This window comes from Anser cygnoides, chromosome 1, assembly GCF_040182565.1.
Source record: "Anser cygnoides isolate HZ-2024a breed goose chromosome 1, Taihu_goose_T2T_genome, whole genome shotgun sequence".
Lineage (NCBI taxonomy): Eukaryota > Metazoa > Chordata > Aves > Anseriformes > Anatidae > Anser > Anser cygnoides.
Window position 1 is genome coordinate 185,923,202 of NC_089873.1, and position 22,881 is coordinate 185,946,082.

The 22,881-nt window shown below is 39.0% G+C and overlaps 1 protein-coding gene across 6 annotated transcripts in view; it reads left to right on the plus strand.

Moving 5' to 3' along the window:
- The window catches only part of TRPC4 (transient receptor potential cation channel subfamily C member 4), a 167,981-nt gene that overhangs the window by 44,112 nt on the left and 100,988 nt on the right, over positions 1-22,881 (plus strand). The window contains exons 1-3 of one of the 6 annotated variants that reach the window (XM_048051367.2): positions 11,485-11,625; positions 15,255-15,348; positions 19,653-20,057. In XM_048051367.2, coding sequence (XP_047907324.1) covers positions 19,680-20,057 — 378 coding nt within the window. In that variant the 5' untranslated portion in view covers positions 11,485-11,625; positions 15,255-15,348; positions 19,653-19,679. Of the gene's footprint in view, positions 1-10,188; positions 11,626-15,117; positions 15,349-16,862; positions 19,445-19,652; positions 20,058-22,881 lie in introns of those variants that run through there. The other 5 variants (XM_048051371.2, XM_048051369.2, XM_066989668.1 and 2 more) reach the window with 5 other exon arrangements.

Below are 22,881 nucleotides of genomic sequence, written 5' to 3' on the forward strand. Positions count from 1 at the left end.
CATGTGAGATTTGGCTCCAGATCTACACAGTGTCTGTATGGAGGTGTATATGAGCATCTTAGGTGACAGTGTAGCCTTGAGAGTGTTGCAGCTTACCTAAGATGAGGTGAACAACTTTGCAAGTTCTCCTAATCCTACTGACTAAGGTAGTTGTTAAGTGGCCTAAAGATAGGTGTCTGGTGCCATCTGAGATGTCATCTTGTCTGCCTTCTACCTGTGGCCAAAGAAGCATATACTCTTTTTGGCTAGTCCCCAGGGGTGACTCAGACATATCTCAAAGATTATCTTAAAGGATATCTTAAAGGTCGTTAGACTTTTTGTTTGGAAAATTAATCCAATCCTGGCTATCCAACAACAGAGGTCATTCAGGGACTTACCTCAAATGTTGGTGTCTACATTTAGACAGTTAACGTAGGTGTCTTAACCCTGAGCTGAATCCCACCCCCAGTTTTACCCTCCAAAAAGAAGTACTCTAAAGGGATGAGATTGCCTGAAGCAAAATGACAAGAACTTGCCAGTAAATGATTGTCATATATATGCAGCACTTTGACATAGCTCTCATTCAAACAGTTGGTTGCTTCTCGTAAATAAATATGAGTATACTTTTAGGGTCCCTGGCAGTAGGTGTGATTCTCAGTTCTGTGTAATTTACTGTATTCAGATGGATACATTCTGTTGCTTGATCCACTGCCCAATGTGTGTGTGTGTGTTACAATGTCATGTATGGCCCAGTCCTGCCAGTTGGTAAGCCACTGCTAAAACTGGTGAATATTTTCTACTCTTACTGATCTCCACATTTCACAGAATCAAGCTACCCTCGTTCAGTCAAACAGAAAAATTGTGTCTCAGAAGAGGAGGGTTTTATTGCCAGCTGTTTTTTCTGCCTCGGGGTTGACCTTATGTTTTTATAAAATTAGGTTGATTAAGTTCTCCCTGACATTCCACTGTGCAACAAGGAATGGAACTACTCTGCAGAAGAAATCTAAATTATACTACCTTTGAATTAGTCCCACTTGTCTCACTAGCTAAGCAGCTCTGAGTGTAATTATTCTAGAAACAGTTTGACCTCTGAAAAACAAGGTTGATGATTTTTGCCATGAGTGGTTACTGTGAGTGACATTAAAACCTCTTCCAACATTTACTTCCTCAACCAGAGTTGAATAAGCACTCAAGAAGAGCATGTACCAATGGCAATTTTATTTCCCCCCTTATTCCAAGTAGTGAGTACAGAGGACTGAGGAATGTGTACTTCATGAACATGCTCTCCTAGGCATCTGATAGCCTTGCATTTTTTCTTGCTGTAAAAATATTACTTTGAATTTTTCAGTTCTTAATCTTTCCCAAAGGGAATCTTCTTTACATCCACAAACCTTCACTTTAAGTGGGGTGATTTAAAGATAATTGCCTTCCTTTTCTCTCAGGGCCCTGGTAAAACAGTATTAACTGTTTTTATGGTAGATGACAGGTTAACAGTTCCTTATCATTTCTCAAGGGCTATTGCACATCTGGAACTGTAGCTCTCAATGGAAAGAATGTCATTACATAATTTTAGATTTCCTCAAATAGAAACCACCAGTGTTGGCTAGAGCATCGGTACACTAACCCATTTCAGAACTGTTCAGCACTCCTTTTAGTTGGCTGTGGCTTGCCCAGTGGCCATGTGTGCCATGTGGATGTGGTGGTTTTACTCAGGTGGGCAGCTGAGCTCCACCACAACCGCTCTCTCACTCCCCTTCCTCAAAAAGGGAGAAAATATGATGAAAAAGGCTCAAGGGTTGAGGTAAGGACAGGGAGATACTCAACAAGTATCGTCACGAGCAAGACAGACTCAGTGTAGGGAGACTGGAGAAAATTATTGCCTATTACTAGCAAGCTAGAGAACTGAGAAACAAAGAAAACAAACTAAAGACACCTTCACCCCAGCCACCCACTTCTACCTCCTTCCTGCAAGCTGTACAGAGGAACAGGGAATGGGGGCTGCGGTCAGTCCCTGACGCTTCGTCTCCGCCACTCCTTCACGGTCCCTCTCTGCCCCTGCTCCCCGTGGGGTCCCTCCCACGGGATGCCGTCCTTCCCGAACTGAGCCTGCGGGGGCTGCCCACAGGCAGCAGCTCTTCAGGAACTGCTCCCACACGGCTCCGTACCACGGGGTCCATCCCCCAGGAGCAAACTGCTCCAGCACGGGTCCCCCACGGGCGGCAGCTCCCCCCAGACCCCCTGCTCCTGCGTGGGCTCCTCTCCACGGGCTGCAGCTCCGGCCCGGGGCCTGCTCCTGCGGGGGCTCTCCATGGGCCGCAGCCTCCTCCAGGCCACCTCCACCTGCTCCACCGGGGGCTCCTCCACGGGCTGCAGCGTGGAGATCTGCTCCGTGTGGGACCCATGGGCTGCAGGGGGACAGCCTGCTCCACCAGGGGCCTCTCCACGGGCCGCAGGGGAACTGCTGCTGCCTGCCTGGAGCAGCTCCTGCCCTCCTTCTGCACTGACCTTGGGGGCTGCAGGGCTGGTTCTCACTCCTTGCTCTCCCAGCTGCCGTTGCACAGCAGGTTTTTTCCCCCTTCTTAAATCATATTTCACAGAGGCGCAAACAACATCATTTATTGGCTCAGCTCTGTGTAGTGGTGGGTCCCTTTGGAGCCAGCTGAAACTGGCCCTTATCTAAGATGGGGCACCTTCTGGATTCTTCTCACAGAAGCCTCCCCTGCAGCCCCTTGCTACCAAAACCTTGTCACGTAAACCCACTACAGTGGGGAAGCACAGACCAGCAAGGACTGGTGGAGATCCCTCCCAAGGACACCAGGAGGCAGTTTGGTGATATGGAAGTGATGGCTGAAGTGTATGTTTCTGAGATAAAATCCACTAGCTGTGCTTTCAGGGAAAATGCTGTTGTCGACCCAGAATAATGTGTTCTTCATTTAGTTAATGCACCCCATGAGCATAGAAATCATAACAGAGTCATCATTAATTTTTCAGCATTTTATTTGCAGTTTCATTTGTGCTCTGCTGTTCTCCCTATATATGTGTCCTGAATACTTGTTTTTCTTTCATTAGGTCCTTATATGTCCCCTCCTACCAACTTCATGGACAATTTTCTTTGTGGCTTTGCTTCTCTCTTTTACTCTAGCAAGTTTTCCTGGCAACTCAAATTCATCTTGGCCTAGGTTTTTGTCTTCTGTGTTGCACTGGAACCTGAAGCCAAGTTACTCAATGTTGATCAACTTGTGTTCCAAAATCTATGTGTAAACACTGAGATGTGTTCTGATTTTATAAAATACAATTTTCTGTAAGTCTGTATTGACTTGGATGGAACCTGATGAATGTTAGGTTTTTTTGTTTTTTTTTTTTTGTTTGTTTTTTTTTTTGTTTGTTTTTAATCATGTTAAAATGTGCTCAAATGAATGTTTAAACCCATGTTTTGGAACAGCGTGCATATAATTCATAACATTGGCCTGCTCTCATATTAACATAGCAATCTAATAAGTGAGAAGAAATGCTGTAGATTGTGTCTAAACATATATTGCCTTTACAAACTCACTGTCTTTTATAGCTACATCAGATGGTTTTCTTTTATATTAGTAATATTACTTTGTTCCTTGCTCACAGGAATAAGTTTGTTTCAGCAGTTCAGTACTAAAATAGCATTATTTCATCTTTTCCTTATTTCCTGAAGACAGAGATAAAGCTGAATTCCTTCCTAAATGGAAAATGACAGTGCAGGTAACCTATGTGTTGCTGCTAAAGATAACTTTAATCCTCCATTTAAAATGAATCCCAGAGTGACTCAGAAACTCAGTCAGAGTCAAAGATATTATTGTTTTCTACAAATGCATCATGAAGTTGGGGAGTTAGAAAACTTTCTTTAAAAGCAGGTGCTTGAAGAAGAAAAAGTGGCTATAAGCAAATTTAGACTTGAAATTAGGTTTTTAAAGAAGCATGTTCTGCAATGATATTCTAGAAGCAGCAGATATTTGAGAACAAGAAACTAACTACTTTCAAGATAGATTTCTTAAAAGTATATAGCAGTGTTACAAATAACCTTTTTGTTTTTACTAATAGTTTTCCCTTTGGTTTATGTGGATTATGATCAGCTTCAGTTACCAGACTCTCATCTTTAGAAGAAAAAGTTATTTGTAAATGGAAACTCCATCAATAGCAACTGAATTTGAAAAAAATTCCTACATTCAGTATGTTAACTGTGCAATGTTAGCATGCTGGGGACAATAAGAAATATAGGATTCACCTGCACAGTGATGTTTAATTGTTTGTATTTGCACCTTTATGTACCTTAGGGTCAATTTTTTCCTCTTAGAAAACTAACTTAAAGGAAAAGTAGGTATTACTTCCCTTATATTGTATATATATATATATCCTTTGAACATGGGTGAGCTTCTTCATTCTTTCAAGGTATTTTGTGAGAATTCCAGTGCTTACCAACGGTTTGGAATGATGGTTTAGCATAGTATATGAAAGAGGATGTATGACACACTTATGGTGTAGGCCATCACTGCTGCTATATGCATACGTATTTAGAAGGGAATTAAGATAGGAAGTAGGTTTTCTGTAAAGTGATTTTTTTTCCAAACTCTGATCATCTCAGGGCTTGGAGTTAGTTAGGTCATTGCTTTACCTGATTTAAAATAGTGAAAGGCACTATCCCACATAAGAGGAGGTATCCCTAATCAAGGCAGGGGCATATCTTCCATCGTCTACTCGTCTTTGTTTAATTTTGACAAAATTCCAGGTCATATTTACAATTTCTTCTTTTCAAAATGAATGTTTTGAACATCTTTGCTTAAGAAACGTCTTACCATGAAGATGTTCAAGCCTATGATGTTCAAACCCACCTATCAAAAGAAAAAAATGTGGATTTAACTGAATTGCTTTCAGCAGGCCTCTCATTCTCTTTCTCCATTAATTTTAGAAGGATTCCAAGATAAATACATCCCAGATAAGCAACTCTAGAAAGGTATCTAAGTTTAGGTAGGTCGAATCTAGGTGCAGCCCTACTTAACATGTTTATCTACAGTACTGACCCCTTATATTCTACTAGTATGAGATGGCTTCATTTTATTGACTTGAGAAACAGTAAACACTATAAACTTCTCTTCCTGATGATTGATGTCTGGTTTTGGTCACTGACAAACCTGATATACTGGAAGAAAAAAAGATTTTAAACTCAAAAAACAAAATACTGTCTCATATTTATGTTTTACCTATCTTGCTCGATAAAGTAAAATGATGACAGGTATATTTAGAACAAAGTTTTCAAGAAGAAAGTTCATGCAGTTCACAGGGAACATTTGACATTCATAACTACAAGAGGTCACAGAGTCAAAGACTTACTGAGTACTAAGAGAGCCAGAGAAGTATGTGATGCATGTAAGTAAAGAGAAAACTGACTAAAAGTCAAGCACTGGGGAGGAAAATGATTACTGCAAGGGTGAAAAAAAAAATAGCAAAACTTATATATATGTTTCACCACAGAATTAAATACATTCATCAAGAGGTTTCTTTTGCTTTTCCCTTGAGACCAGTTATTTCACTACTGCAGGAAGCAAAGTACAGAAGTTTAGTCTAATCTATCTAGCAGAATGAAATACAAAATTAATTCAAAGACTTATAGAAGAATTTTTTTTTTCTTTTCCCAAAAATGGAAGCTTATTGACAGAAAACATCTGAGTAAGAAAAGAACATGAGTTATCAGCAGATTGGAGGTTATAATTATGATACATCCTTAAACAAGACAATTGTAGGTCTAGAACTGTATCATGCAAAATATCTAAGCATGAGATATGGAAATATTAAAATAATTGCCCAAGAGGGCATGGAAGTGTGTTTTGGAGTAAAATGCATCCTTCAGGTCACACAGAAAAAGATTATGTGGCAAAGCAATAGTACAAATGTGAAAGGAGACAGAAAATTCAATCTGATAGCCCACTTGCAGACATTTATTGCCATTTGAATGACTATGGGTACCAAGGTGTTTGGTGTCTGACACCAAGAGCTGATGGGAACCCATGTCCATCCAGGGAAGTGGCTGTGTCATAGATCAAGGCACCCTGGGATATTTTAGGTGGCATCGAATCATGAGCAGATGGCCAGAAATATAAAGGATCTAGATTTGTGCAGCCTGGCAAAATGAAGTCTAAGAGAAGAGAGAGTTTTCTCTGCAGATATGGGAGGATAAACCTGACAGCAGTCCTCAGCAGCTGAACCTTATTTAGGATTGAGGAAATTGTCTCATCAGAGAGATGAGGCTCTGTCTGCCACTGCTAACAGGAACAGAGGAGAAGATGGTGGGTCAAACCGGGGAATCCCAGCTACTTCTAACAGGGTGTCTGATCTGCTCTAGCAAAGATTGTCTGAAAGAGCTGCCTGTGATAAAGAAGCTGGGTTTGGTGACCCAGACTTTTCTAGTTCTGGCTTCTCAGGACCGGGAAGCAGTGCTGATTTTCTCTAGACCTGTCTGATGAGAAATTTCAGCTGAGATATTTGAGCTAATCCTTACATCTGTGACTTTACCACAACTTCTGAGCTTCTTGATAGCTAAAAAAATATTTCATAGAATCATTAGAATCATTAGGATTGGAAAAGACCTCCAAGATCATCTGGTCCAACCATCACCCTACCGCCAATGTCACCGACTAAACCATGACCCTAAGCACCACGTCCAACCTTTCCTTGAACACTCCCAGGGACGGTGACTCCACCACTTCCCTGGACAACATGTTCCAATGCCTGACTCAAAGAGCTCCTGTTAACTAAGTTTAAGTTTGCTGAGGTTTTCATAGGACTCCTTGTGCCATTCAGCTTTTATTAGATTGTCTTGCCAAGCAAGAATTCCCATACTGAGAATAATGTTTGCAGCTCTGAGTTCGGTTAGTTTGTGTTTAGATGAACTTGTCCCATTCTGGCTCTAGGTGCAGGAAACATACCACAAATGCTTCAAAATGAAGTTGCCTACTCCCTAATTCCAGGGATAGATCTGAATTATTGCTTTTTAAGCTAGATGAGTGGAATCATGGCCTAAATGAGCACAGAATTAATCCTCTGTTAATTGGAAATCATGGCAAGACATATTTTCCACAGTGAAAGTTTCTACATCAATTATTTATTTCCTTTTCTATCCCTGTCAAATATAGTTTTCCCTGAATACAATAGTGGAATAATTATGTGCCTGCAAGAGGAGTCATTATTTAGGATAAAAGGCTTCACATAACATTTGAGAAAGCATCTGATAAGTGAGTGCCAGATAGCTAGCTAGATTTGTTGTTAAGATTTTCAGGTGATCTGTTTTTAAAGGCTTTGTGTTGTAACATGGTGATGTACATTCTTACATTCTTCTGACTTTTTAACCCAAGAAAGAAAATACAAACTTCCTGAAGGCTACTCAGAGTATTTTGACTATTACCAAGCTACCATAATTACTGCTAGATAGGTTGTCTATACAGCAGTGTATTAAACATGCCTGTATTAGTCAGGGAATCCACATGAAAACTTTCTGGTTTCACCACTTCCTGGGAATGAAAGTTCTCTTATTGTTACTCTTTATATTTTTAACTCCTGTTCTCATTTAGCAGGAGACTTTTAATCCTCCATTTATGCAAATGCATAAATCACAATTTGGCCATGCAGACAATTTTCTGAAAAGAAATGTTCTTCTGGATTTAAGCAGCCTTATGTAATACCTCATCAAAGTATTCATTAAGGTATGTTCTGTGCTATACATTTAAAGGTCCTGAGTGACATGAAGCTGTCATTTTATGACTTCTGGTAAATAGAATTTGTCAGACTTCTGGTTTTATATTCTATTATTTGAAGCCCTTATTGCTACAAGGGCAGGAAGGGGTTAGTCATCATGTAAGATAGAATTTATTAAGGAAAAAAGTTATCATTATTTTTGTCAGGCTTTGGTCCAGACAGTAGATTGTTTTTGGTGTTCATCTAGTTAACCAACCAAAGTACAGATTTGAGTCATTTTAACCATTTTGTTGTCACTGTTGTTGTTGTTGGGGCTTATTGCCAATGGACAATCATATTTTTTAGTGTTGTATAGCTATTTTTTGTTGTTGTTTTTGTTATCCAATATGATTGTGGAACATTGTCTACTATCGAGTCTAATTGGTTTGCTGTGAACTAAGTTTGATTTTGACTTATCTTTGTAATTCTTTTTGCTTGAGCTAGTGTGATATTATTAGTAGCTGGGCTTAGGTGAAAAGCTTTCCTGATTTTATTTTTTAACAAAGTCTTTTAGTTAAACATACTAAAATGCACTGACTTATGTGTCTCTGGATAAGCAGTATAAGGGCAAAACCATTAAGGGTCTGAATGGAAACAGGCCAATAAATTCCAAAGACTGACCAGTTTCTCCTAATTAGTCTTCATTTCTTACCAGCTTTTGTTTTGTTTTAGTTCAGTCTCTTTCAGAGCTCCCTGCAAAATACACATACCACTCTGAGGGCAGCAGCCAGTAAAGAAATGTTTATGTGAGCACGTATATTTGTACACAGATCTCTTCACAGCTGGCTTGCTATCAGTCCTAAATACTAGAAAGCTTCTTAACTTATTCTCGGGGTGGCTTAGCTTGTACAGCTGAAAATGGACCCCCATTGGAGTGTTTTTATTAGCAAGTCTTTACTAAATGTATTTGGGCAGTCTGCCCACAACCTCCCTTTTCTGGTCAGACTGCATGCTGCTTGGAGCTTCTTCATATGAAGCATGGAAAGACGTGGATCTGCATGTAAACACATTCTGAAGCACAGAAATCTCACTCCCACTTGTAGCATAACTCTTACAAGCAATGCTTCAGAAAGGCTCCTGCCCTGTATTTCCCAAGCTGTTCTGCCTCCCCTTCCCTTTCCTCCCCAAGCCAACATTTACATCCACTCCCTTGCTGCCCAACCACGATGTGATTTCCCAGCAGAAATTGTGTACTTGCTGCTTCTGCCATGCTTGGGGAGAGTTTAGAGAAACCCTCCACCCACCCTTTAAGCAGAGGACAATCCCCTCCCCACATCTTCTGAGAAATGTTGATGCACTGTAAGAATACTGCAGGATCACACCCACAGAGCATAAGGTCAGTGCTACTGTTGGGAATGCTGGAAGAAGACCTTCTGTGTAGCCAGATGACACTGGAGTACATTATCTTGAAAATTATTTTGGAGAGCTCCTTGAGTTTACCCAGGAGAATAACACCAGCCAAGCAGACAGGGAGGTCAGCTCAACTGGATGGTGCAGCCATTCATTAAGATCACTATCTGCGTTACTGCCGTCTCTGTCCTTCCCCCCTCAAACTGTCTGCCTACTCCATGTAGCCTGGGCTTACATCATTCGTGCTCCATCATTTCAAAGAACAGGTATGTGTCAGTCCATGGAAAGAATTCTTTCTCTCCTTTGCTCTGCTAGTATGCTTCAATATTCTCCTCTGAGCAAGAGCAAATAGTTCAGGCTTCAGGCTCATTCCCTTACTTTCCTGAGTATTTGCATACTGCTACTCATCATCAAGATGTAACCATAGATGCTGTTGGGTTTTTTAAAGGAATGCCTCTTTCTAGTTTGCATAAAACGGGAAAGATGAACTAATATATTATGTACTAGAGAGCTGCTATCATCTAATAATGTTTTGTTTGTTTGTTTGTTTTGTTTGTTTAATTTGAGAAGCTGTATTTTCTCTGATAAGTTAAGTGAAATTATACTCAGTTTTAGCTGTATTTGAAGAAATGAGTTCTTTTGAAGAATTTGAAGAATTGAGTTCTGTTTTTAACACTTATGCAGATTCACAATGGCAAGTGCCTGTTCCCAAATCATCCTACCCTGATATGATCCTTTGCTCTGTACATGGCATTTCTAATATCTCTCAGTAAGTATTTTTTTCCATAAGCCCCTGAATCTGATCTTTTGGTATTTCTCATGTTGATAAGAATCCTAATCTTAAATGTCACTGTTACATGAAGAAACTGTCATTTCCCACTGAGATCTGATGTGATGTCAGCCCTAAGAGATGAAAGTTCTCTCCTATTTGTGTAGCCTAAGTGAACATACTTACATCCTTAATCTGTAGAAGAAGCACTATACTTTAAAACCAAGATATTGCTATGAAATTGCATTCTGTCTCAAAATTGACACAAAACCATCTAAGCAAGTAATCCATGTCACTATGTTAAAGGTTTACCACATTCAGTGTCAGTATTGCACTCCCTTGGGACTCAGTCTTTAAAGATGCTAATGTAAGAAGCTGGTAGAATTTCATCGGTTGTGTATCCATTCTGTCTCAAGCTCTGGAATTTAAGAACAACTTCTTAGCTGATGTCCTGCTTTGCTGATTGTGAAGCCAGAATATACATAAGCAGAAAACATGACGACCTGCCTCCCATCATCCACTGACAGCTGCGTACTATGTCATGTTCTTTTCTTTACTGCAACTTGGGTTTCAGGGTACTTTGAGCCAGAGAACAAACAAGAGATTTAGCTCTATTCCACATGAATCAACAGCCTTGTAAGGAATGTATACCATATTATGCTATTCAGTTTATCTCCTAATTGCATGGCTACATGTTAAAGTCCAGATTGCTACTTCTGTTCTCGTTAGCTTTCAAGTCTGAAGCTGACTATAGAGCTAACAATGACAAATGACTTTCAGGAGAGGACTCTGTATATTATATTGTCAGCTATAACAATTGTATAATAAACAGTGCTGGAAGACATATATGGACAGCGGAACTCCATTACCAGTCCCAGGAATGGTCTTGGCTCTAGCAAATTACATTGTCCCGTGCAATTTTCAGACACAGTTTGGGAGTTAGCATGGACCACAAATTATTCCCAGTAGACAGTTTTCATTCAGCTGTCTTATTTTGGGACTGAGAGAGTTTAACAGTACAGGAACAGCTTATCCAGTTGACCTCAGTGCTAGAGATATGCTTAATTTACCTGTCTAAACATTCATTTATACACAAGTATTTGGACAGATGCTGGGTTCAGAAATGGCATTTCTTTTGTTTTTGTTCAAATCTAACCGTGTCCTGGTGACGGAAAGTGAAGGAACTTCAAGCTTCTTTTGGACTGAAGCTTATAAGAGCTGTAGTCTTGTTTTCAAAAATTCACTTTGAATATCATTTTTACTGTGTATCAGATATGATTCTGTGTCAGATTAAAGCTGGCCTGTCACAGATCTACTTTAGAAAGAAAATTTCATACTCTCATGAATATATCAAATGTCAGAATCTCTCTTTTGTCATGAAAAGTGCATATAAAATAGTTTCAGGAAATCACACTTAAATCCATGAGTTATTCACTTGTCATAACTGTGCTGGTTTCCTGAGAAGGGTACCTCCATAATTACTTCTGAAGTTTCACTTTTTTTTTTTTTTCACCCAGTCTGTAAAACAAACTCACAAGCGAAGTCAGAAGAGTACTTCAGATGACATCATAGTAGAAGCTATAAAGTGTCATAATGTCTAACTTAAAGATCAGTGTTGGAAGTAAAGCAGGTCAGTAACAATGATAATTTGAGAAGTTGCACGTGCAGGTACTGTGGAGCATGCCTGTGTCGATCCAGCTTTCCATCTGAAGGAGATGTGTGACTGGGTGTCTCTTACTGTCTCTGAAAGGATAATAATACTTAATCAGGTACTGAGGTTGGCAGAAAAAGTGGCTTGTTATGGAAGCCCTTGATGCCTGCTAGTAGGTCACTCTGAAACCCTGCTCTCTCCTCCAGCACACTGCGGGCTACAGTAGTGTTTTTGGGTAGGAACATTGTGCAAGGGAATGCAAGTCAAGGTTACAGAATCATAGAATCATAAGACAGTATGGGTTGGAAGGGACCTTAAAGCCCACCCAGTTCCAAACCCCTGCCATGGGCAACACCTCCCAGCAGACCAGGTTGCCCAAAGCCCCATCCAACCTGGCCTTGAACACCTCCAGGGATGGGGCATCTACAGCTTCTCTGGGCAACCTGTTCCAGGGCCTCACCACTCTCTGAGTAAAGAAGAGTGGTGCAGGTTTTCCAGATTCCCCTGAAAAAAAAAAAAAAAAAAAAAAAAAGTGAGGGTATGATTGTGTACTTAGGGAAAGCAAATGAGGCAAAAGCAAAGGTTGACTAAAATCCAAGGAATTCAGATTGCATTATTTTAGCTTTAACTTTGATTGGGAAACTTCTGAGTAACTTTGGTTTACAGTATGTTTATGTATATGCACATAATATAGCAGCAGAAGGTAATTTCTGGTGATTTCTTTTAAAATCAGTAAAATTAGTATCAGCTATAATTAGTAAAATTAATGTCATCCAAATAAAGATAAACAGAGTAGAAAAAAAATAATTAAGTTTGAAAACAAGACAGAATCTTTTACTGAATATTTACAGAATGTTTTATTGTTCCCTGGAACAAAAATACATGAAAAATTGCCTCAAATCATGTGAAATATTAGTTTGTAGCAGGTTTACATGAAACTGCTTCTGTAAATAAAGAAATCTTTTCTCATAAGACTGACTTCACATCAATTTTCCATTAAGTATTATGGCTTTCTCCTTTTATAAATTTCTCCTGCTCAGATACTGATGATATTTTCCTGGTTTCTGCAAAAGGCAGGGAGCACTATACAGTGCATGTATGTTCACGTGTGCGTACACACACTTTGATGGCTACAGCTGCTGTGGGACAATGATAGTTGAATATCTCAGTCAATATCTTGTCTTCCAATATCATAGTTATTTTTGCTTATTTTCCTTTAATGCTGGCTTTGTGAAAGAGGGAAGAACCCTGGAAAAGCCAGTAACTCAGTAATTACCAGGCCCTCCTGATAAGAGATTTAAATAAGTTCCTCTTTCTTTCAAAAACTGTTCTGAGCCCTAAGCTACTGCTTATTCCAGGTCTGTGATTTTTTTAATTTTTTTTTTTCTGCTGGAAATAACATCAAACCATTGAAAAACAGACTCTGTTGCTGAGACTACTACACACTATTTATAATTACCAGTGTATATGAAAATCTAAGCTGTCTGAAGTTCAATATGCTCTCTGACACTGGTTTGTTTCCTTACATCAATATCCAACTCAAATTAATTTCACTAATGCAAAGGTGTGTTAGAGTGCTTTGTTGCTGTTTGTTGTTGTTGTTGTTTTGTTTTGTTTTGTTTTTTTAAGATAAAAGCACAAATGTAATTTAAAATTTTGCTTCCAAAATAAAGATTTTAAAAATGTGTGGAAAAGGGTTTAAAACCTAATTTTCTTAGTCAACTGTTTAAAAATGAAATTAAGAATAACTGGGAGACTACAAACAAAGGAGAAAGGACTGATCAATACAGTAAGATGGGTTTTATAGGTCAAAAAGTGCAATACTGTAAGAGTAGTCATCATAAATCAAGCTGATGAGACACTTGAAAGGGAAATTATATCTAAATTAGTATTTAACCATGTTAATGAAGAAGGGTATGACTTTTTTTTGTTCTATTGTATCTGTGTAAAACAGGCCAGACAAATCACTCTTGGGAAGTGCCTTACTCTCAGCTTTAAACTCTGAGGGCAGGAATCAGTTTCCAAAGCAGAATAGGGGTGTTTGGGGCCATTTGAGATGGCCAAGACTTCAACACAGGGCTGGCAGGTGCGACATGAGACCTGCAGGAGACCTCTGCCCTTCTGTAGAAACAGCAGAAGATGGCATGGCTTACTCTAGGCAATGCCATGATGATAAATGTCAATATTTAAATAAATGAATTGTGCTCCTAAAATTAATTGAGATTAATCTTCCATAGGAGGTTGTGCGCCATTCAAATGTGTCTCATGCCACCGGAGAAGCCCTAAAGCATACTGCATAGCCTCCTGTCATTAGAAACTGCTTGACTCTAGAGGGACTACAGTTAGTCCATTATATTTCATTTGTTATAATTACCTAGCCTATAGCTAAACATTTTACAAATGTTGAGCTGCATTTTTTTGTAGATTTAGTACCTTATTTTTGAAAAATTCCTTGGGATTCTTAAAGTATATCATAAGTATAGATTAGAGTATGTAGTACATGGTATTAGAGTATACATTACATGGTCAGACTAATGGGATGAAAGTCATTGAATACTTTTTATAATAATGAATATAACATTAATCAATGTTTGTGTTAATATTTGTTCTATCATTTCTATAACTAGCATGAATAGCATAATTCAAAATACTGCTAAGGAAAAGAACAAAGATAAATTATTTGGCACTATTTGAAGCTGATTTGTTTTATCTAGTTGTGGGAAAGTTAGTTTCAGTTTTTTATTGGTTTTTAATTCTATTTGGAGAAACATGCACTTTTAAAACAGATATATTTTCAGCTATGACATAATTATCTAGTAAAGATTATTTCAAAATGAATACCTTTTCATGAATGCTTTTTTCATGCAATGATATATTTTTATTTTCATTTTTTAAATCCCTAGCATGAATCTTAATCTTAAAACATTCCACAGCTGGGTTTTCAGCTAGTCACCAGAATTTCAAATTATCCTGTGCATGTTTTGTAAATAAGGAGAATGGGTATTCAGGTATTCCCAAAACATAATATACAATATTATCTCTTCATATGCAGGGTCTTAAAGAGTGAGTATCATACTTGCACAGTTATTAAGTTTTAGCTCTTTTACTGAAAGTGCTAAAACTCCCTTATCTGGATTAAAAGATCATGGATTAGTAGAGAAGAATACTGATCAAAATACTATTAATTTTTAAATAGTTGTAATTTTCAGTGCTATGAGTTGCGTTAGAGGTGTCATAGTGAAATCCAATTTCTTGCAAAGTTAGTTGTAAGAACTTGTTTTTCTTGAAAGAAAGAAAGAGAGAAAGAGAGAAGGAGAGAAAGAAAGAGAGAAAGAAAGAGAGAAAGAGAGAAAAGAAAGAAAGGGAGAAAGAGAGAAAGGGAGGAAGAGAGAAAGGGAGAGAGAAAGGGAGAGAGAAAGAGAGAGAGAGAAAGAGAGAGAGAGAGAGAAAGAAAAAGAAAGAAAAGAAAGAAAGAAAGAAAGAAAGAAAGAAAGAAAGAAAGAAAGAAAGAAAGAAAGAAAGAAAGAAAGAGAAAGAAAGAAAGAAAGAAAGAAAAAAAAGAAAGAAAAAGAAAGAAGGAAAGAAGGAAAGAAGAAGGAAGGAAGGAAGGAAGGAAGGAAGGAAGGAAGGAAGGAAGGAAGGAAGGAAGAACAGATTATACAGAAAGAGGGTATTGCTATATTACCCCAAATTGATCAAAATAACTATTTTGTTTACAAGTTTGTCTTATGTTGTTCCTAAATTCAGAATGATTCCTCTACGTTTTTAATGAGTTATTATAAATGTGGCATACCCTGTCAGAATTATGGGGACGACAGGCAAGACCAGAACAACACTGAAGGTAATTCCACTTCTTGACTTGAAATTCTCTCCCAGATTCTAATTCTGCTCACCAAGTTCAATAAATTCACAACACCAAAAGCATTCCTCCAAAATATGAAGTTGAATCCTACAGGTGTAAGTATTTGTATGGCTCAGGAAGAATCTGTCACACTCATTTATTGGCTTTTGGATGACTTTGTAATGAGTTTCTCATAGATGATTACATTCATATTTTCGGGGCAAGTTATATTTCCTTTCTCTCTTCTCTGAAGTAATTTTACTCTATTAAGTATCAGGTATGTGGACTGCAGAAACTGTAATTCCACTCTTGCTAAATTTTGGACCTTATGTTTCATATTTTCTTTCGTCCCCCTCTCACTGGTCTGGTGTGCTGGACCTCTTGTTTCTTAAAAATCTTGTTACTGCAGAGGAACTCAAGGCAAATAGAGACATTCCTCATCTCAGCTGGCTACTCCCAGCTCTTACAGCTTTCATGGTATGCCCTTGTAGATGTCATATATAACTTTGCATGTGACAGCATAGTATACTTGTCACACAAAACTATCTGTAGATAAAACCAAAATAAACATTTTACTTCTCTAAACGCCTGTGAGGTATTATATTTATAGTACATATCATCTTCCAGCAGTGTACTGCATCATCAGTTAATCTTAACTTTCTAATTGCATATAAATGTATATTTTTAGGTATGACAATCTTATTTAAGGATGAATATTTTCAGGAAGTGTTGGGGTTGAGAGAAAGACTAGCAGAAGAGAATGACTATGTCTGTTTAGGAGAATGACAATGTCTGTTTGAGGTATCTCTTCTGTAAGAGAGAAACTACGCTTAAATCTAATTTTCCCCATTTGAGAATCATGAAGAGGTAAACACAAGAGATTCCAGCAAGCGTTTTCCTTAGGGCTTATTGTGAAGCAATATAAGAGCCTCTTCAGTCTTTTAAAAAGAAGCAAGCAAACAAACAAATAAAATTATACTAATGCAATCATAATAGATCCTGTCTGTAAATCACAGTACTCTTCTTCTACCATAAAGATCTCTATGATGCCCAGTTTCACTGATCCAAATTAGTTTCTGGTTTAACTACCAATAAATGAGTAGGCATCTATGCATCTATTCTTTCCTGTTCTTTCAAGAGACAGGAACTTTCAGCAATAGTGTCAAAATTGCAGTCATTTTTCTCCAGGGGTCTTGAGGAACTCTCTGTAGATATTAAGAAACTGAACAATATTTGTGCAATCCTACATTCAGCAAAAATCAGGGAGTTATTCAGCTGACCAAGTGTAGGTGTCTATTTTAGCGTAGTATGTACAGACTTCTAGGCTAAACTAAATTAATTGACTAGGACGACATTTAATTATCCTCTCTCACAAACATCAGAGAGACTCTCACAAGTCATAGCATTAAGCAAAACTTCTCTGTGGAAATGACAATTAGGAATGAGACCCCATGTGAGACCTAAGTCATCCTGATCTGGCAGATGGAGCCAGGCAGGATGCCCTTCAGCATCCAGCACCAGATGCCTGTTTATGGGCAATGGAATGGAGCCCTAAATCTCCATAGCTGTAATGAGAATGTAGCACCTTATCTTTTAAGTAGATATCTACACGTAAACATCTACATTTAGATTTGTTAAATTGGAAGTGATTTTGCACATCCTTTTTTTCTTCTTGAACCTAAAAAGTAAGAGTGAAAGACAAACTGTTAAATAAATGTATTAAAATAAGAATATGCTATATCTGTTCCAGGGACATAAAAATGTGCAATGGATATGTGTTCTACATACAGTGAGTTTACCAGAACATAATCAACTGGCTGTATAACCTCTAGTAGTCCATGGTGCAGACAGATATCACCTTCAAGGCAGAATTCAGAAATATTTTGGGTGCAAAGTAGTGCAATTACTTAGTTGCTGTACGTGGATTTGGAGGGAAATTCTTTCTAATGTATCTCCTTTGCTGCTACATGCCTGCCTCAAGTCCTGTTGATCTGCTCCAGAAAACGAAGAAAACAACTTGGTAACAGCCTTTGTACTTACTTCTCCTTGAACTGCATATGGAGACTGGAGCAGATGAATCACTGTTTCTCACAATGGCTACTGAAATTTTTGATCAACCAAAACCTCACATAGTAAAAATAAACACTGCATTTCCTAAATTAGATTTTGACAGAAATTTGTATGATTTTTAATGACAGAAGGAAATGGAGGAAGAGTCAGTGTGTTAACCAAACTTGCATTGTCAGCTGAGAACAAGACAAGAAACTATAGTTTTCGTTGATTAACAAACTAGAGAGGTGGGCTTCTGCAAGCCTCCTGAAGTTCAACAAGGCCAAGTGCAAGGTCCTGCACGTGGGCCAGAGCAATCCCAAGCACAAATACAGGCTAGGTGGAGAATAGATTGAGACCTGACCTCAGAAGGACTTGGGGGTTTTGGTTGATAAGAAGCTCAACATGAGCTGGCAATGTATGCTTACAACCCAGAAAGCCACCCATATCCTGGGCTGCATCAAAAGAAGTGTTTCCAGCAGGTTGAGGGTGGAGAGTCTCCCCCTCTACTCTGCTCTTGTGAGACCCCACCTGCAGTACTGTGTTCAGCTCTGGGGCCGTCAGCACAAGAAAGATGTGGAAGTATTAGAGTGAGTCCAGAGGAGGGCCACAAGTATGATCAAAGGGCTAGAGCACCTCTTCTGTGAAGACCAGCTGAGGGCCTTGGGGTTGTTTATCTTGGAGAAGAGAAGGCTCCGGCGATACCATATAGCAGCCTTTCAGTATCTAAAGGGGGCCTACATGAAAGCCAGGGAGGGACTCTTTGTCAGGGGGTGTACTGACAGGATAAGGAGGATTGTCTTTAAACTAAAAAAGGGTAGGTTTATATTAGACATTAGGAAGAAATTCTTTACTAGGAGAGGGGTGAGGCCCTGGAACAGATTGCCCAGCAAAGCTGTGGATGCCCCATCCCTGGAAGTGTTCAAGGCCAGGTTGGATGGGGCTTTGTTCTAGTGGGAGTTGTCCCTGCCCATGGCAGGGGGGTTGGAACCAAACCATTCTATGATTATATGAAACTGTTCAGCCATTAGTGGAACAGCATTTTTTGTGTGTGTGTGTCTGCTCTGTTCTTTTAAGTCAATCTTTTTCTCTCTCTCATTTTTTTTAAGGTAGTAGGTACAGTCAGGATAAATTGTTCCTGTTAGAAGGAACTATTTTTGCAAAGTTCTTGCACAAAATGTACAGACCAAAAGAGGCATTAAATGCTTTATCAACTGCAAGACGTTAGAGTTGCTTTATAGTTGCAGCATCTCAGTATTCATTCTAGTTTAGATTTTAACAGCGCAGAATCAAAGCCATGATCTTTATCTACTAGTCCTTGTGATTTTATCTTATATGGCTTTTGTTTTTCCTTTCATGCTCTGAATTCTAATTTATATGTTAGCAAGTACTGGCTGGAAAAGTACTTTGTGTGAATGTTTTTCTTTATAGCATATGAGACTGAATCAAAATCTTAGTAGGAAAGCACTCCATTGAACTGTGGAATCTGGGTCTAACTATCTCAGATAAGTCAGGAGAAACTAATTTAGGTTTAAGGGGTATTTCAGGAGCACTCAGAAAAATTAAAGTCTAAAGCCATTCCAACTCTAACTTATTCTTTCTTCCCAAGCTAAAGATTCAGACAAAATGGTCTGTATTCAGTGGTCCACACACAACCACCAGTGACACTTGGGTTGCATGGGGTATCAAAGACATGCATGCAAGTCATAAATGTGAAAGACCCATGTCATAATGGAGTGCTGGTGGGGTAACTAGTGTATCTCAAAGAGGACTAGGTACCTTTAAAACGGCAGATGAAACAGCCTCTAAGTGACATAACTGTTACCACAATCAGGCTCAAAAAGTATAAATGCCCTGTAGTAGTGGGCAGCAGTAACTGTGTATGAGCGTACTCTCAAGCTGTGTTTAACGTGAGGTAGCAGAATTTACTATAGAAATAAAGGATGAAGTGGGACTACGCATTTGGTGCAAAATGCATTATATCATCTCATACTACATGTTTAAGGGATATATACACATGAATGATGTGCTGACATGCTTTGGCTTGGTAAGTTTGAGCAAGATGGTTACATGTTTTTCTTTTGCACATTTTGTTGGTGATCTCACAAGGGTTTTTTCTGGATACTTCTTAATGTTATGTTTATTTTCAACATCAGTTTATTATGATTTTTAAATACTTATATATTGAAAATATTAATTTGGTGTACTGTACCCCAAAATACATTATTATTTTATTCTTTCTTTTCATATTTCAGAGATAAAGTATTAGAATGGCATAAAATATGGCCCAGTTCTACTACAAAAGAAGTGTCAATGCTCCCTACAGAGATCGTATCCCTCTTCGTATTGTACGAGCAGAATCTGAACTGTCCCATTCAGAGAAAGCTTATCTGAATGCCGTGGAGAAAGGAGATTATGCCAGTGTGAAGAAAGCTTTAGAAGAAGCAGAAATTTATTTCAAGATCAATATTAATTGCATTGATCCTCTGGGAAGAACTGCACTCCTTATTGCAATTGAAAATGAGAACCTTGAGCTAATTGAACTGCTCTTAAGTTTTAATGTATATGTGGGAGATGCTCTTTTGCATGCCATACGAAAGGAGGTAGTTGGTGCTGTGGAGCTGCTGCTAAACCACAAGAAGCCCAGTGGGGAGAAACAGGTATGTACCGGGTTTGCTCTAGGTTTGTAGTCTGCTCTGATGAAAAGAGAAGAATTTGCAAAGGGAGTACACACACACACACACAAAGTCAACTGTCATCCTTGCACACAAGTATTTCAAATCAGAAAATCAATGGTTTTGATACTGTATTTATTTGTTCTTAGACATCTCTCTCAATCAGTCAAATCTGCACATGTCCACAGGTTTATTGGCTTAAGGTAGTTGTCACTTGAGACTTAGCTTCCAACAAGTAAGGATAAAAACATCTTGCATCCTTTTTACACTCTCAAAACACTCTTTTGGAACAGTGTAGTAAAAATAAATAAATAAATAAATAAGGGCAAAATTCTTCAAGTCAGAGTCTTGCAACCAGGATAAACTCACTCAGGAAAATCTGGAAGTTGATAAAACTGTTAGGTTTTGCTTGTGAAGACGCTGACATGGTTTAAAAAAGTAACTCCCCACTGACTGCCACCTTCTGAGCATAGATTGAGCTAAGACTGCTCGAGACTGCCACATAACTCCCTCGTTTTCTAAGCCAAATAAAACACATTTGCTTCTACTTCAGCAAGAGTTTACATAAACTTGCTTTAGTCTGCACTGAATTTGCACTGAAGGCAAATGCAGGGTCCTGCACCTGGGGCAGAATCACCCCATGAACCAATACAGGTTTGGAGCTGACCTGCTGGAAAGCAGCTCTGTGGAGAAGGTCCTGGGAGTCCTTGTGGACGGCAAGCTGACCATGAGCCAGCAATGTGCCCTTGTGGCCAAGAAGGCCAACGGTATCCTGGGGTGTATTCAGAAGAGTGTTGCCAGAAGGTTGAGGGAGCTGATTCTTCTCCTCTACTCAGCCTTGGTAAAGCCACACCTGGAGTACTGTGCCAAGTTCTAGGCTGTACAGTACAGGAGGGACATGGACAGATAGACAATGATACAATGGAGATCCTGGAGCAGGTCCAGCGGAGGGCTACTAAGATGATTTGGGGACTGGAGTATCTGTCATACGAAGTGAGGCTGAGAGAGCTGGACCTGTTTAGCTTGGAGAAGAGCAGACTGAGAGGGGATCTGATCAATGTATGCAAGTATCTGAAGGGATGGTGTCAAGAGGATGGGACCAGACTCTTTTCGGTGGTGCCCAGCAACAAGGCAAGAGGCAACGGGCACAAACTGAAACACAGGAAGTTCTGGCTGAATATGAGGAAACATTTCTTTGCTGTAAGGGTGACAGAGCACTGGAACAGGTTGCCCAGAGAGGTTGTGGAGTCTCCTTCTTTGAAGATATTCAAAATGCACCTAGATGCACGCTGTGCAATGTGCTCTAGGTGACCATGCTTGGCAGGGGAGTTGGACCAGATGATCTCCAGAGGCCCCTTCCAACCTCAACCATTCTGTGATTCTGTGATTCTGTGAATTAGGCAAATAATGTTCATGCAGTCGCTTGTCAAGTCTCATCTAAAGAGAAAGGAAAAGAAATGAACAGATGAGAAGCAATGACTTTCAGCTAATATGAAGGTATCACCAGGGAATGACTTATTTTCCAGCTGTTGGGCCATTCTGCCATTTCATTGGTTATAAAAGATATTTGTGGGAAATCCTTATTCATTCAAAGATGCAAATCATTTCAAAGAGAATAGTACTGTTAAGACATGGTCTATTGGAATTAATTACGGAAATCCTTTGAATCATAGATTCCCTTGAATCATAGAATCATAGAATGGTTTGGGTTGGAAGGGACCTTAAAGACCACCTAGTTCCAAACCCCTTCCAACTAGACCAGGTTGCTCAAAGCCCCATCCAAACTGGCCTTGAACAGTTCCAGGGATGGGGCATCCACAGCTTCTCTGGGCAACCTGTTCCACTGCCTTACCACCTTCAGAGTGAAGAATTTCTTAAATTCTGTGGAGGTTTTAATGCCTCCGTGTAATGGAGGCATCTCTCTGCTCACTGGAAGACATGACCCAATTAATCAGAACTTCAGCCCTGTCTTCAATTTATGGATGATGACATAACCCGTAAATTCTGATATTCTTAAGACTATTTCAGGAGGAGAATCCTTATAAGTAGTTATAATGCTGTGTTCTATTTTCCTCTGTTTCATTTTTTGTATATTACAGTTACTGTATGAATGCATTTCAATGAATAATAAGTTGAAGTGATTAGAGATCTCTCAGATAATGCATACAATAAAATTTAATTACAGTATTATGTACTTGCTATAGGTAGAATTGCAGATGATAAGTGAGTGTATAATTTTTGCTGATAAAATAACATGAATTATATGATCTTTTTGTTATGGAAAGAAAGAAATATAGTAGGTCTTTGTACAAATGTGAGTGTCTGCCTTATCTTCTAGACAGTAAAAGTAGAACTCCTTTATATGATAACATATTTATGTCAGAGAAGGGGAAGAGAACTAGATTCACCTTGTTTTGGGCTTACTTTATTATTTCTCCACTGACAGTACAGATAAGAATACAACAAATGGGACTTCTCTATGTGAAGTACCAGAACTCAGAAGGTTCAGTGCAAAGCCCGATGCCAAGTCAGTTAAATCACCTGTGTCATCATTCTCCAGCCTCTGTAATGGAAGCTGCCATTTGCAGAGCAGTTTGTTTCACTGAGCAGTAGCTATCCAAAGCTGTGTTTCATCTCTGATCTGGCTGCCTGGGATCCCCTTACCAATGGAGAAAAATAGAGATACCCGGGGAGGAATTCATGCTGCCTTTCCAAATTACATGTCTTAAAACAGCATAAACCACTTTTTGGACTGTAGAGAGAGCCTGCATATTTACCTTGTACTAGGCTCTTGATTTCAAACTATTCT